General features: G+C 45.8%; 1 protein-coding gene across 2 annotated transcripts; it reads right to left on the bottom strand.

The window, feature by feature from the left end:
* Nucleotides 1-349: 349 nt before the first annotated feature.
* Med18 (mediator complex subunit 18) lies at nt 350-5,355 on the bottom strand. 2 transcript variants are annotated; one of them, XM_027399513.2, is made up of 3 exons: nt 5,202-5,355; nt 4,364-4,465; nt 350-1,493 (listed from the first exon to the last, which is right to left on the bottom strand). In XM_027399513.2, exons 2-3 carry the CDS (start codon nt 4,434-4,436, stop codon nt 940-942), a joined length of 627 nt encoding a protein of 208 aa, XP_027255314.1. In that variant the 5' UTR covers nt 4,437-4,465; nt 5,202-5,355; the 3' UTR covers nt 350-939. The 2 variants fall into 2 exon arrangements, with proteins under 2 accessions (XP_027255314.1, XP_027255315.1); XM_027399514.2 differs by having other exon boundaries at nt 4,364-4,520; nt 5,202-5,351.
* Nucleotides 5,356-12,578: the final 7,223 nt, after the last annotated feature.

Here is a 12,578-nt window from a genome sequence, read left to right as displayed (position 1 = left end):
CTGGTCTATAGAGCGAGTTCCAGACAGCCAATGCTACACAGAGAAACTCTGTCTCCAAAAACCAAAAAATAAAATAAAATAAAAAAATAAAGAAAAGAAAAAGGACTGAAAGTTTCCCTCAGAAGAAAAACAAAAAATTAAAAGAACAAAAACTATATGACTTCACATGGAGATAGAGGGTGACAACTTGCAGCAGTCGGTTCTCTCCTTCTATATGTGGTCCTGGAGAGGACTCTGGCCCTCCACAGGTGTGCCCACACACATACACAACAACAATAATAGTAAAAGGGTAATATAACAATAGTAAATAGTTAAGAAGTAATAATAATAGTAAGAATAAGGATCAGAATCGAAATTTCTTTCCCGTCTTTATTACCATACAATGCCAGCTCACAACACTGTTACACATCTTATATACAAATGACAAAGTAAGATAAACAAAAACATGAAAACAAAAAATAAATAAATAATATATATATAAAAACAATGAAAAGGCAAAACAATCATCAGAGTTGTTTTTTGACATTTTCCTCTGAAAAGCTAATTTATTCCAGTTCCCTCTCTTTGAGCAGAGGGAGGACTTGGTCAAATCTCCATGTTATCCTGGGCTTTTAATGGGAGAAGACTGTCAAGGAGATCAAACAGCCGGCTTCGTAAGGAGAGCCTTAATGTGGGTAATTAGGCAGACGGGCTCTGCGTTACTGGCTAGTTACGGAGTGAGTTCCAGGTGAGCCAGGGTAAGACCCTGCCACCAAGAAACAAACAAACACAAAAGATGAAATTACTATATAAAGGAAATGGTCCAAAGGAAACATATTCTCACCACTTAAGTTTTCCGGAAGGGAGTCGGCCTGACTGGCAGCAGTGAACCAGGGCACTTGGGAGATCTTTCTGCCTATCAGGTGAGGACAGACCTCAAAGATGGACAGACCTTCTTAATCACATAAGCCTTTTGGGGTCTATTTTTTCCAGGTGAACCAGAGGTTTGAGCTGCTCCGCAAAATTCCTCATGTCATCAGAGACCATGTCCTGCCCAGCTGGTGCAACAACACTCAATTCCACAAGATAGGAGAGAGACAGGGCCTCTGTGCTGTCTGTGTTCCCTGGGACCAGGATTCGGAAAATCTTGTACACCACAATCTTCATGATGCCCTTCCGGAACAAGTGTCCTTTGGCTACAAACTCATGGTCCATGCGGAAGCCCATTTCCATCAAGAAGTCTGTGAGGTTCTCAGATGTGGCAATGTCCACACAGTTGCGAACCAAGGCGTGACGGTTCTTGTCTCCCATTTCTGGCTGTCCCAGGTAGCGCAGGTGCCACGGTGCCCCTGCCCTGTCCATGGAGCGTCGGGCCCTTAGAACAAATGGACTGGCCTGCTGGCCCTTAAGAAGGAATACCATCTCGTGATCAAGGAAAGTCTCAGGCTCCATGTTGTCACACAAACCACGAAGGCGATGGATGAGACTTTCCAAACTGTGGTCTAAAACACTCCCTGAAGAGGTAAAAAGACAATGAGTCCTGGATTTCATGCAAAGTCATGAAACTAGCAGAAGATAAACACACACCAATAAATAATAATTCTATGCATTGTTTCATGTGAACCATCCATGGGATTCTACTGGTTCTCTACCTCTGCTATGTGGTTCTCATAGATTGATCTCAGGCTATCAGGCTTCAAAGCAAGTACCCCGTGGTGGTTGGAGTAAGAATGCTCCCATAGGCTCTTACATTTGAAGGTCTAGTCCCCAGGCAACAGAATGTTTACGGAAAAATTAGAAGGCATGTGCTTATTGGAAGGAGTTACAACACCAGGAGTGGGTTGAGTTTTCAAAAGCCCACGCCAGCCCCAGTGTCTTTCTCTCTACCAGTGGATCAGGCTGTAGCTCAGGGCTATTGCTCCAGCACCTACCTGCCTGCTAGCTTCCATGCTCCTCACCATAATGATCCTAAACCTCTGAAACTGTAAGCAAGCCTGCAATAATAAATGCTTTCTTTTGTAAATGTTGCCTTGTCATGGTGCCAAGAAACAGAACAGAAACTAAGACATAACCTTACAAATTAAGCTGTCTTGTGAGCCCATAGCCAGTTTTCTTTATTTTTTGAGACAAGATTTCTCTGTATAGTCCAGGCTATCCTGGAACTTGCTCTGTAGACCAGGCTAGCCTTGAATTTGGGGATCCACCTGTGTCTGCCTCTGGAGTGATGGGATTAAAGGCATACAAAACCATGCCTGTCTTCTTGTTCTTAAGTACAATTATATGAAAAGGAAAATTTGAATTTGTTCCATAAGTAGAATTTCATTAGCTGGAAATAAATAATTGCAGCTGGCTGTCAATCAATGGTAGAGCATGTGCTTGGAATGCAAGGCCTTGGGCTTGATCACCAGAACCAAAAGCCAAGAGGGGAGGCTGTGAGGCTCGGGTCCTGGCTTAGTGGCAAATAACAACAAAACAGTATTATTTTTATTAGCCATACATGATGACACACAGAAAACTGAGGCAGTAGAATTGTTAAAGACTCAAGGGCTAGAAAAATGGCTTAGTGGTTCAGAACCTCTACTGCTCCTGCAGAGGACCAGAGTTCAGTTCCCAGCACCCACATCAGGCAGCTCACAACTGTCTGTAACTCCAGGTCCAGGGGATCCAACGCCCTCTTCTGGACTCGGCATGGACATGATACACATAAACCCAAACAGGCAATCACACAAATAAATGAAAGATATTTGCCACTTCGGAGGCAGAGGCAAATGGAGCTCTGCGAGTTGGAGGCCAGCCTGGTCTACATAGTGAGTTCTAGGACAGCCAGGACTACCCAAAGAAACTCTGTCTTGAAAAACCAAAAATAAGTAAACAAATAAAAACAAACAAACAAATAAATACAAAGATAAAGGACAACTGCCCAAGGACAAAAATTAAATGTTTACTCGGTAACATTTTAGAGGGACCAATGTGACGGCTCAGTGGGTAGAGGTGCTTGCTGCCAAGCCTGATGACCTGAGTTCAATCCTTGATACCCACCTAATGAAGGGAAAGAACTAACTCCCACATGTCCCCTGACCTCTACAGGTGTGTTGTGGCAAGCACAAGGCCGCTCCCAAACAAATAAAATGTAATAGAAAAATCTAATTAAATCCAGTACAAATATCAAGCCTGAGGACTTGAGTTCAATCCCCCACCCACACAGTGGCAGAGAAATGACTCCCACAAAATATGCAAGAGCGCCTGTATACACGTGCGTATATACACATACACACACATTTCAAAAATAAATAAAGCTTAACTCTGCCTACTAAATATATTGTATGATCTCCTAAAAAAGTCAGCATTCTCTTTGGGTCTTGTTTTATCATTGAGCCTTTATCTCTGTCTTCTGGGCTTTAGGACAGAGCTAAAAAAAATAAAATAAAATTTAGGGGTCATTACAAGACTCAAGCAAAAGCCGGGTGGTGGTGGCACACGCCTTTAATCCCAGCACTTGGGAGGCAGAGGCAGGTAGATGTCTATGAGTTCAAGGCCAGCCTGGTTTACATTGCAGGCCAACCAGGGATATATATAAAGTGAGACCCTGTCTTCAAAACCAAAACCAAACGAACAAGCAAACAAACTACCCCCTAAGAGTCAAGTAAGTAGATACAATGCTTGAGATACTCAGTGCAGAATAGAGATTCGGAAACAGGAACTTAGCACGGCCTGGTAGCCTAGGTCTGCAATTCTAGCTAATAAGGAGTCCAGGGCTATCTAAGACCCTGTTTCCAAAAATACAAAAACCATGTAAATATAAGACATAATTCTGTCAAGGATATAATGCCAAGTAAAAGAAACCTGTCACAAACCAGTCATTTCACTTCTTTGGGGCATCTAAGCAGTGGATGAAGAAAACAAGGTGTGGAGGTGATCAGTGTCAGTCGAGAGGCAGAAAAAGTAAAGATGAAAGAAAATGAAGCAGGGGGGTGATGGTGCACACCTTTAATCCCAGCACTTGGGAGTTTGAGGCCATCGTGGTCTACAGAGTGAGTTCCAAGACAGCCAGGGCTACAGAGAAACCCTGTCTTGAAAAGCCAAAAAGAAAAAGAAAAAAGAAAAGGCAATTGTTTATGGTGCATCTCGTTAAACCCAGGTACCTGAGGCCAGACTGGTCTGTGTGGTGAATTTCTGGCCACTGAGTCAACCTTCCCACCCTACCTCCTTTAAACATACTTACAGGGAGACAGAAACTGTGTGGTTGACTTTGTTAGCTTTATCTCTACTTACTCTGACCAAAAAAGAAAAGGAAGGAAGGAAGGAAGGAAGGAAGGAAGGAAGGAAGGAAGGAAGGAAGGAAGGAAAAACTTGGCAATTAATGCAAGCTCCCTGGCTCACTTACCCTGCAGGAGGTACTCCATCATGTTAATGGTGCCCCCAGTGACTGGCATCATGGTGACTGGAGGGGCCTCCATGGTGACGGTCAGGTAAACACGGGATACACCTGGAAGAGTCACACTTGTTTGTACACTGGAGCGGTTAGTAGCGTGGCTCCGGCACTGAAATCAAGACTCAGGCATTCAGAACTTCGCATTTATTTATACAGCCCGCTCCATGAACAGGCGACACAGAAACAAGGGTTCTGGCCACGGAGATACGGCGTAACCTTCTAATCTCAAATTCTGAACCCTCTAAGTTTCCTAGGTAATCTTGAGGCAGCTGTGCAACCTCTTTTTCTGGAACTTACTCTTTTAAATAAGACTAGGGGCATTTAACCGCCCAGCCTCCCTCCCCCAGCTACGTGGCTCAAACGAAACAACCGACATACAACTAAATTCAGAAAAAGTAGAGTCACCTTTAGGCTACACAGAGGCCCCGTTTGCAAACATAAATAAAAGCTGGCCGTGCTGGGGCACATCTGTAATCCTAACGCTCGACAACAGAGTTAGGAAGACGGCTGCAGGTTCGAGGCCAGACTGGTCTACCTAGCAAGTTCCGGCCAACCGGGGAATCGCAGTGAGACCTCTAAAAACCCAAAACAGAAGATCCGAAGGCGACCTAAGGACCTTCACCCTAGGCGGACGCCAAGGAGACTCAGGGAGAGGCGCCAGGGTACACGGGGGTCCGCCTGGAACAGGGCTCGGCCTTTTTCCCCTTTTCAAACGAGCCAGGCGGGAAGCGTGACTAAAGTGACGGCACCGGTCCTCCCACGCCGGGATCCCGGGCACGTGTGCACTTACACTAGCAACACGCCTCCGTGCACGCCGCAGCTCCCCGCGAAGCTGGAATTAAGTCCACGCTTGCACACTCGCACCCACAGATACCAAAATCCCGCCAGAGAAGATGCAGGCATCCGCCTTCCGCACTTCCGGCAGGAAGCTGACGGACAGGAAACCTAGGCCCTGAAGCGCCGAGAAGTAAGGGTGCCGAGAGGGCCAGGAATGAGCCTGCCTCCTGGCACCGGGGGCAAGAGCGCATGTGCGAAGTGCGGCGCTGCCTTGCGAGGGGGTCCTGGTCTGGAGCGGTGCGCTGGGGATAACTGCAGGGCCTTACGTCATAGGGCAGCTCTAGGATAAGTGGCGCTCTCCCCCACAGCTCCGACGACCTGGGTGTCTTGATCAGATCTCTCCAAACTGATTGGATACTATGTTTAAATTGTGAACTGAGCCACTGGGGAAAGAGCCGCATTGATAGCATCAGATAGCTCAAGGTGACAGAGGTCTGATGCGCTCCCCAGCTAAGCACAGCGTTGTGCCTGTATGGGCCTCAGTGCTAACACTGAATGTTTTGTGTGTTTTCAAAGGTCTGGAGAAATAGCTCAGTGCTAGACCCTTTCCCTGGCCTGTGCAAACTTAATACAACAGCAAACTTGTATAATTTCCTGTACAAACCTCAACTTTACGTACAGGGAACCATGCGGGGCGTTGGTGACGCACGCCTTTAATCCCAGCGCTCCCGAGGCAGAAGCAGGCGGATCTCTGTGAGTTCGAGGCCAGCCTTGTCTACAGAGTGAGTTCCGGGACAGCCTCCAAAGCTACACAGAAAAAACCTGTCTTGAAAAACCAAATAAAGGAATGAATGAATGAATGAATGAATGAATGAATGCAGGGGACCAGGCACAGTCTGAATCAGAACTCGGAAGGCTGTGGTAAGAATCTCTCCAGCAGAACTGTTCAAGACTTAAACAACATTGTGAGACTTTTCAAAAATAAATAAATAGGGGAGAGGCTCAGCAGTTAAGAGCACTTGCTGCTTTTTTTTTTTTTTTTTTTTTTTTTTTTTTTTGGGGGGAAAGGTTTCGAGACAGGGTTTCTCTGTGGCTTTGGAGGCTGTCCTGGAACTAGCTCTTGTAGACCAGGCTGGTCTCGAACTCACAGAGATCCACCTGCCTCTGCCTCTGCCTCCCGAGTGCTGGGATTAAAGGCGTGTGCCACCACTGCCCGGCTTTTTTTTTTTTAATCATTTTTAAAGATTTTATTTATTAATTATGTATAGAATATTCTGCTTCCATGTATATCTGCACACCAGAAGAGGGCACCAGATCTCATTACAGATGGTTGTGAGCCACCATGTAGTTGCTGGGAATTGAACTCAGGACCTCTGGAAGAGCAGGCAGTGCTCTTAACCTCTGAGCCATCTCTCCAGCCCTCTAATAACACTTGTAATGCAACATTTTTATTTATTTTTTTATTTTTTTGGTTTTTCAAGACAGGGTTTCTCTGTGTAGCTTTGGAGCCTATCCTGGCACTCGCTCTGGAGACCAGGCTGGCCTCGAACTCACAGAGATCCACCTGCCTCTGCCTCTCGAGTGCTGGGACTAAAGGCGTGTGCCACCAACGCCCAGCGTAATGCAACATTTTTAAAGATTAATGAAAAAAAAAAAAAAAAAGATTGTGAGACAGTGGCTCACACTGTAACCCATGCTTTCCTGGAACTCAGGGCTAGGATGAGAGCTGTGAACCTCTCCCCTATTCATTATTCATTTAACTGCTGACTCTATAATTTTACCAGTGGGAAAACTCAGGCAACAGATGTTAAATAACATGGGAGGGACAGGTGTGGTGATTCATGGTACTCCTAGTAAGTTCCAGGCCAGCCAGGGCTACATAGAGAGACCCTGTCTCAAAATGCCACCATTCCCTGAGCACACACACACACACTGGGTGGAGGGGGGAGCAAGAGCTAGAGAGAGCTATGAACCTACTTGTAACAGTGCAGACTAGACAAGCAAGATCGGCCCATTGCTGATGCATACTGCCCAGTCTAATCGGGAGTAGCTCCCTGCTAATCCCTTTTGGTTGGACTTGAGGCCTGTGCCACAGGAGGTAATTCACATCTGGTAGTGTAAACCCAGTCCAAAGCCTGTGACTTGTGACGCTGTAGGCCCTAGTAGAAGACGCAGTGCTGTTGCTTCACAGAAGGGACACGATGTGGCAGTCAAACTGCCTTCTCAGTGGTTCCGTTTGCAGACGCAGGTCAGTACTGCTCTCAGCTTGCTTCAGAGAGGCTCCATTTTGCAGTAGGCCGTGGCTCCTGGGGAGACCTCTAATGGCCATAAGTGACTGTGTATGCCCAGCCATGAATGAGATATCCACAGCCCTCCAGGGCGCAGAGAGAACCACAGAAGAGGGGAGAAGGGACGTAAGAGGCTGAGGAAGGGATGGTGGTGCTGATGTCAAACGCTGACTTCCGGGTGTGATGTGGCCATGGCTCCTTTGTGCCTACCTATACTAGATCTGCTTCAGATTGTGCCCATCCTGTCTGAGAGGGCAGGTTCAGGAGGCCCCGCCCCTCCCTGAGGGGCAGGCAATTAGTGTTTAATAGAGCAAGGAGAGGCATTTTCTTTGGTGCCACAAGCTACCCATAAAGGGCTCATGCTCCTGTTCAAAAGCCTAGTGAAGCCTGCTTCGTATTTGGAAAGCCAATAGGAAAGTAGAAATGGCAGACTGTTGGGAATGGATGGGGGTGGTCGGTGGGGTTGGGAGGGGGGCCAAAGAGATTAGTGGGGTATGCATGACCAGGACCCAAATACATTATATACACATATGAAAATGTCATATGTAACCCATTATTATATGTAATTAATATGTGCTAATTAAAAAACAAAACAATAAAAGGCTGGCAAGATGTCATAGTGGGCAAAAATGTCTGCCAACGAGCCTAACTTGAGATGGCTATCAGGAACCTAAATGGTGAATGAGAAACTCCCCAAAATTGTCTTCTGGTCTCCACATATATGCCACGACATACATGGGCCCCACACAAGAATTTAAAAATGTAATTTAAAGCCGGGTGTTGGTGGCGCACGCCTTTAATCCTGACACTCGGGAGGCAGAGGCAGGCAGATCTCTGTGAGTTCGAGGCCAGCCTGGTCTATGGAGTGAGTTCCAGGATAGGCTCCAAAGCTACACAGAGAAACCCTGTCTCGAAAAACCAAAAATAAATAAATAAATAAAAAATAAAATGCTTAATAGGCAGGTCATCGTGTCACATGCCTTTAATTCCAGCACTCAGGAGGCAAAGGCACAGATCTCTGTGACTTATCATGGACTACATGGTAAGATTCTGCCCCCCAAAGCCGTAATAAATGGCGCGGTGACTGAATGGGTACAATGCTTGCCTTGCATATATGAAGTCCTGGGTTGAATCTAGGATGATGGTGCACACCTGCAATTCCAGAACCTAGGAGGTGGACACAAAAAGACTAAGAGTTCAAATGAGTTTTGAGGCCAGCATGGCATACATAAGACTCTCCCTATTTGGGGATATTTTTGGCATACTAGAGATTTTACCTAGGGCATCATGTATTTGAGATGAGTACTTTAGCACAAAACTGTAGATCCTGCCCTAAGACTGTCTAAAAGAATAAGAAAAGGGGGAGGAGATAGAATGGCTTAATGACTAGCCAGTGCCGGGAGGGGAGACAACACCAAATCAGAATTGTCCACATTTTTTTCTTTGTGTAGCTGAGGGCATGGTGGTACTTTAATGATAAGGGCCCTGTGTTGTCATGATCAGAGGAGGCTGCTTCTCCTACGGAGATGCTAACTTCAAAATAGAACGTCCAGTGATTTATGTAGATCGTTTGAAGCAACAAGGTATTTATTCAAATTCAACCTTAAATAAGATTAAAATTTAAAGCCAGGCAATGGTGGCACACCCCTTTAATTCCAGCACTCAGGAGGAAAAGGCAGATGGATCTCTGCCAGTTCAAGGCCAACCTGGTCTACAGAGTGAGTGCCAGGGCAGCCAAGCCTCCACAGAGAAACCCTGTCTCAAAAAAAAAAAAAAAAAAAGAAAAAGAAAAAAAAAAGATTAAAATTTGAAAGAGGAACAGGAGCTGGACATAGTGGCGTGCACTTGTAATCCTAGCACTTGGAAAGAGAGAGAGAGAGAAAGAGAGAGAGAGACTTGTCCAGGGGCCACACTGCTAGTTAATATCTAAGCTCATATTTAAATTCAGTTCTCTGTGACACCAAGTCTGTTCCTATCTCTGTGAGAGTAAAAGCATGGTCATTAAATGCTGATATGATCTGTACCCATCCCCTTTACTTCTCTGACCAAGTACTGCCAAACATCATCCCTGTCTGTGCCACTCATTCCAGGGTTAGATCTTATGGATCTAACCCTGCATGTCAGAGATGCTCCTGTCTCCAGTTGTACAGTCTGTCTGAAACCTTTATCCTGCCACTGAGCTGCGGGTTCATTCTCTGAATTTCTATCTCCCTGCAAATCTTTTTTTTTTTTTTTTTTTTTTTTTTTTGGTTTTTCGAGACAGGGTTTCTCTGTAGCTTTGGGGCCTGTCCTGGCACTTGCTCTGGAGACCAGGCTGGCCTTGAACTCACAGAGATCTGCCTGCCTCTGCCTTCTGAGTGCTGGGATTAACATGTACCAGCAATGCCAGACTCTTTTTTTTTTTTTAACATGTATTTGTGTGTTGGGGGGGTGGCGTGCATATGTATGTACCTGTGCCATCAAACCTGTGGAGACCAGATGTCAGTTGCAACCGTTGTTGCTCAAGAGCAAGAGCCCTTCACCTTTTTTTTTTTTACTTTTTGAGACAGAATCTCCCAGTTGTCCCAAAGTTCACTATGTAGGCTGGCTGACTGGGCAACAAGACCTAGAGATCCACCATTCTACAGTCGCTGCACGGAATACACCCATGCCACCATGCTTCTCTTTTTCCTGTGGGTCCTGGAGACCCAACTTGCATCTTCCCCCTGCAGGCAAGTACTTTACTGCCTGAGCCATCTTCCCAGCCTCTCAAATCTTCCTTTTTACTCAGAGATGTCTTCTCTGGCTGCCTGCTTACATTTGTATTCCAAGCTAGATGTGGTGGCGTATACTTGTAATGCCAGCTGCTCTGGAAGCTGAGGCAGGAGAATCACTGAACACCAACAGTTGGAGATCAGCTAGTAACATATTTCAAAAATAACAAATAAGGGGCTGGAGAGATGGTTCAGCAGGTGACAGAGATTGCCTGGTAATCTGAGTGGGATCCCTGCATCCCATGATGGAAAGAGGCAACTAACTCCCGAAAGTTAGCCTGTGCCTGTGACCTACACTGTCACCCAACCCCACATCATATGCACGCCAATAATAAATTAAATTAAAGAAACAAAGCTTGGTTTGGTAGCACTTGCCTTTAAGCCCAGCATTTGGAAGGCAGTGGATCTCTGTGAAGCCAGCCTGGTCTAAAGAGTGAGTTCAAGGACAGCCAGAGCAACACAGAGAATCCCTGTTTCAAAAAGCAACATAAATAAATAAATAAATAAATAAATAAGTAAATAAATAAGATCCTAGTTTGTGGGTATGATGGTGGTTGTTTCCAGTTCAAGTGCAGCCTGGCCACATAATGAGATCCTGTCTTAAGGAGAGAATGGGCTGGGTTGCAGTTACATGATAGAGTAGGTGCCTAGCAGATAAAATACTAAGGGCTCGCAGGGTGTGGTGGCACATGCATTTAATTCCAGCAAAAGGATCAGGAGTTCAGGTCATCCTTGGCTAGATACTTAGTTCAAAATCATCCTGGACTACAGGAGTCTTTGTCCACCCTCCCCTCCCCTGCCAAAGAAAAAAGAATCAACAAGCAAAATGCCTCTAGATACACAGATCTGAGCATTCACTATAAGTGGACACCTAGTAAACAGGGACTCAAGTGCTTGTCAGAGCTCAGAAAAGGAGTTGGACTTTACAGTCATCCTCCATTTCCACCTAGCCTTAGTCACTCTGCACCTTTGAATTGGTTCGTGGTTTTGTTGTTGTTTGTTTTTCTGTTATGATAACTGCAGCGTAGCTTTTCATAGTAACCATCAACAGTAAACACCCGATGGCAAATAAATGACCCTGTCCTTGGTCTTGGGGAGTTTGGTTTGTTCGAACACAGGAAAACATGCCAGGTCATTTTGTGCCTAATGTTCCTCCCTGAGTGCTGACTCAAGAGTTTATCTTCCTGTCACCACCCCCCTGGGTGACAAGCAGCATGAACCATTTAATCTGGGGTGGGGGTTGCTAAGAAAGTCTACTGCCCGAGGGCAATTGTCATATTTACTTGCTGCCTTCTATCCAGTCAACCTATCCCAGCTGCAGGTTCGTCGGGTGTTAAGCTCCCTCAAGGGGCTAGCTATAATGGTTAATGTATTACATACATCCATAAAAGATTAAAGATCAGCTCCACTTTAGCTGAACTGTAACTGTCTGTTTGGGTTTCCCACCCCTCCACCCGCCCCCACCCCATGCTGTCTAGGGACATCAGCCTTGTTTTCTGTCTGAGGATAATTAACCCACCTGGGCTCAGATTTCCTGGATGGAGGCTCTTAGAAACAGCTCCCTTTAGTGAGCACTTGCTGGGTGCCAGGCTCTGGGGTAAACACTTTCTGTGAATCTCTCTCCCTCATTGACTCCTCTTACCAGCCTTCTGAGGCAGGTGGAGGTCTCACAGCTTGCTGTTGCCAGCACAGAGTTTGCCTTCCATGTGTTTGGTCCTCTAACATCTCTTTACCATTAACCCCTTCCTCAGGTCAAAGGTTCATATGCCATTACGTATGTCATCAACCTGTATGATTTCCTTGTTCTTTTTTTTTTTAATTTATTTATTTGTATTTTATGCTCATTGGTACTTTGCCTGCATGTATGTCTGTGTGAAGGTGTCAGATTCCCTTGGAACTGGAGTTACAGACAGTTGTTGACCCGCCATGTGGGTGCTGGGAATTGAACTTGGGTCTTCTGGGAGAACAGCCAGTGCTCTTAACTGTGAAGCCATCTCTCCAGCCCCTAATGATATCTTTGTAAAATGCAGAAGAGATAGGGGCTTTGAGAAACTTTGTAAAGAAGCCAGGAGCCCTGGGCACAAAAGCTCTGTGGTCCAGTGCTGGCCAGCTAAGCATGTGTGAGGTGCTGGGTTCAATCCCCTGTACCACATTTGCTGCCTACTATGGTGATGCAGATTTGCATACTCAGCTACTGAGACTGAGGCAGGAGAGTCAGGAGTTTAAGGAGCTGAAGAGATGGCTAAACAGTCAAGAGCATGAACTGCTTTTATGAAGGAAGTAGGTTCAGTTCTAAACACCCAAGTCAGACAGGTTACAATTGCCTGTCACTCCAGCTCAGGTGGAGTG

The sequence above is a fragment of the Cricetulus griseus genome, chromosome 2 (genome assembly GCF_003668045.3).
Source record: "Cricetulus griseus strain 17A/GY chromosome 2, alternate assembly CriGri-PICRH-1.0, whole genome shotgun sequence".
Lineage (NCBI taxonomy): Eukaryota > Metazoa > Chordata > Mammalia > Rodentia > Cricetidae > Cricetulus > Cricetulus griseus.
Note: the sequence above shows the minus strand (reverse complement) of the source record. Positions and strands in the feature narration are given on the sequence as shown.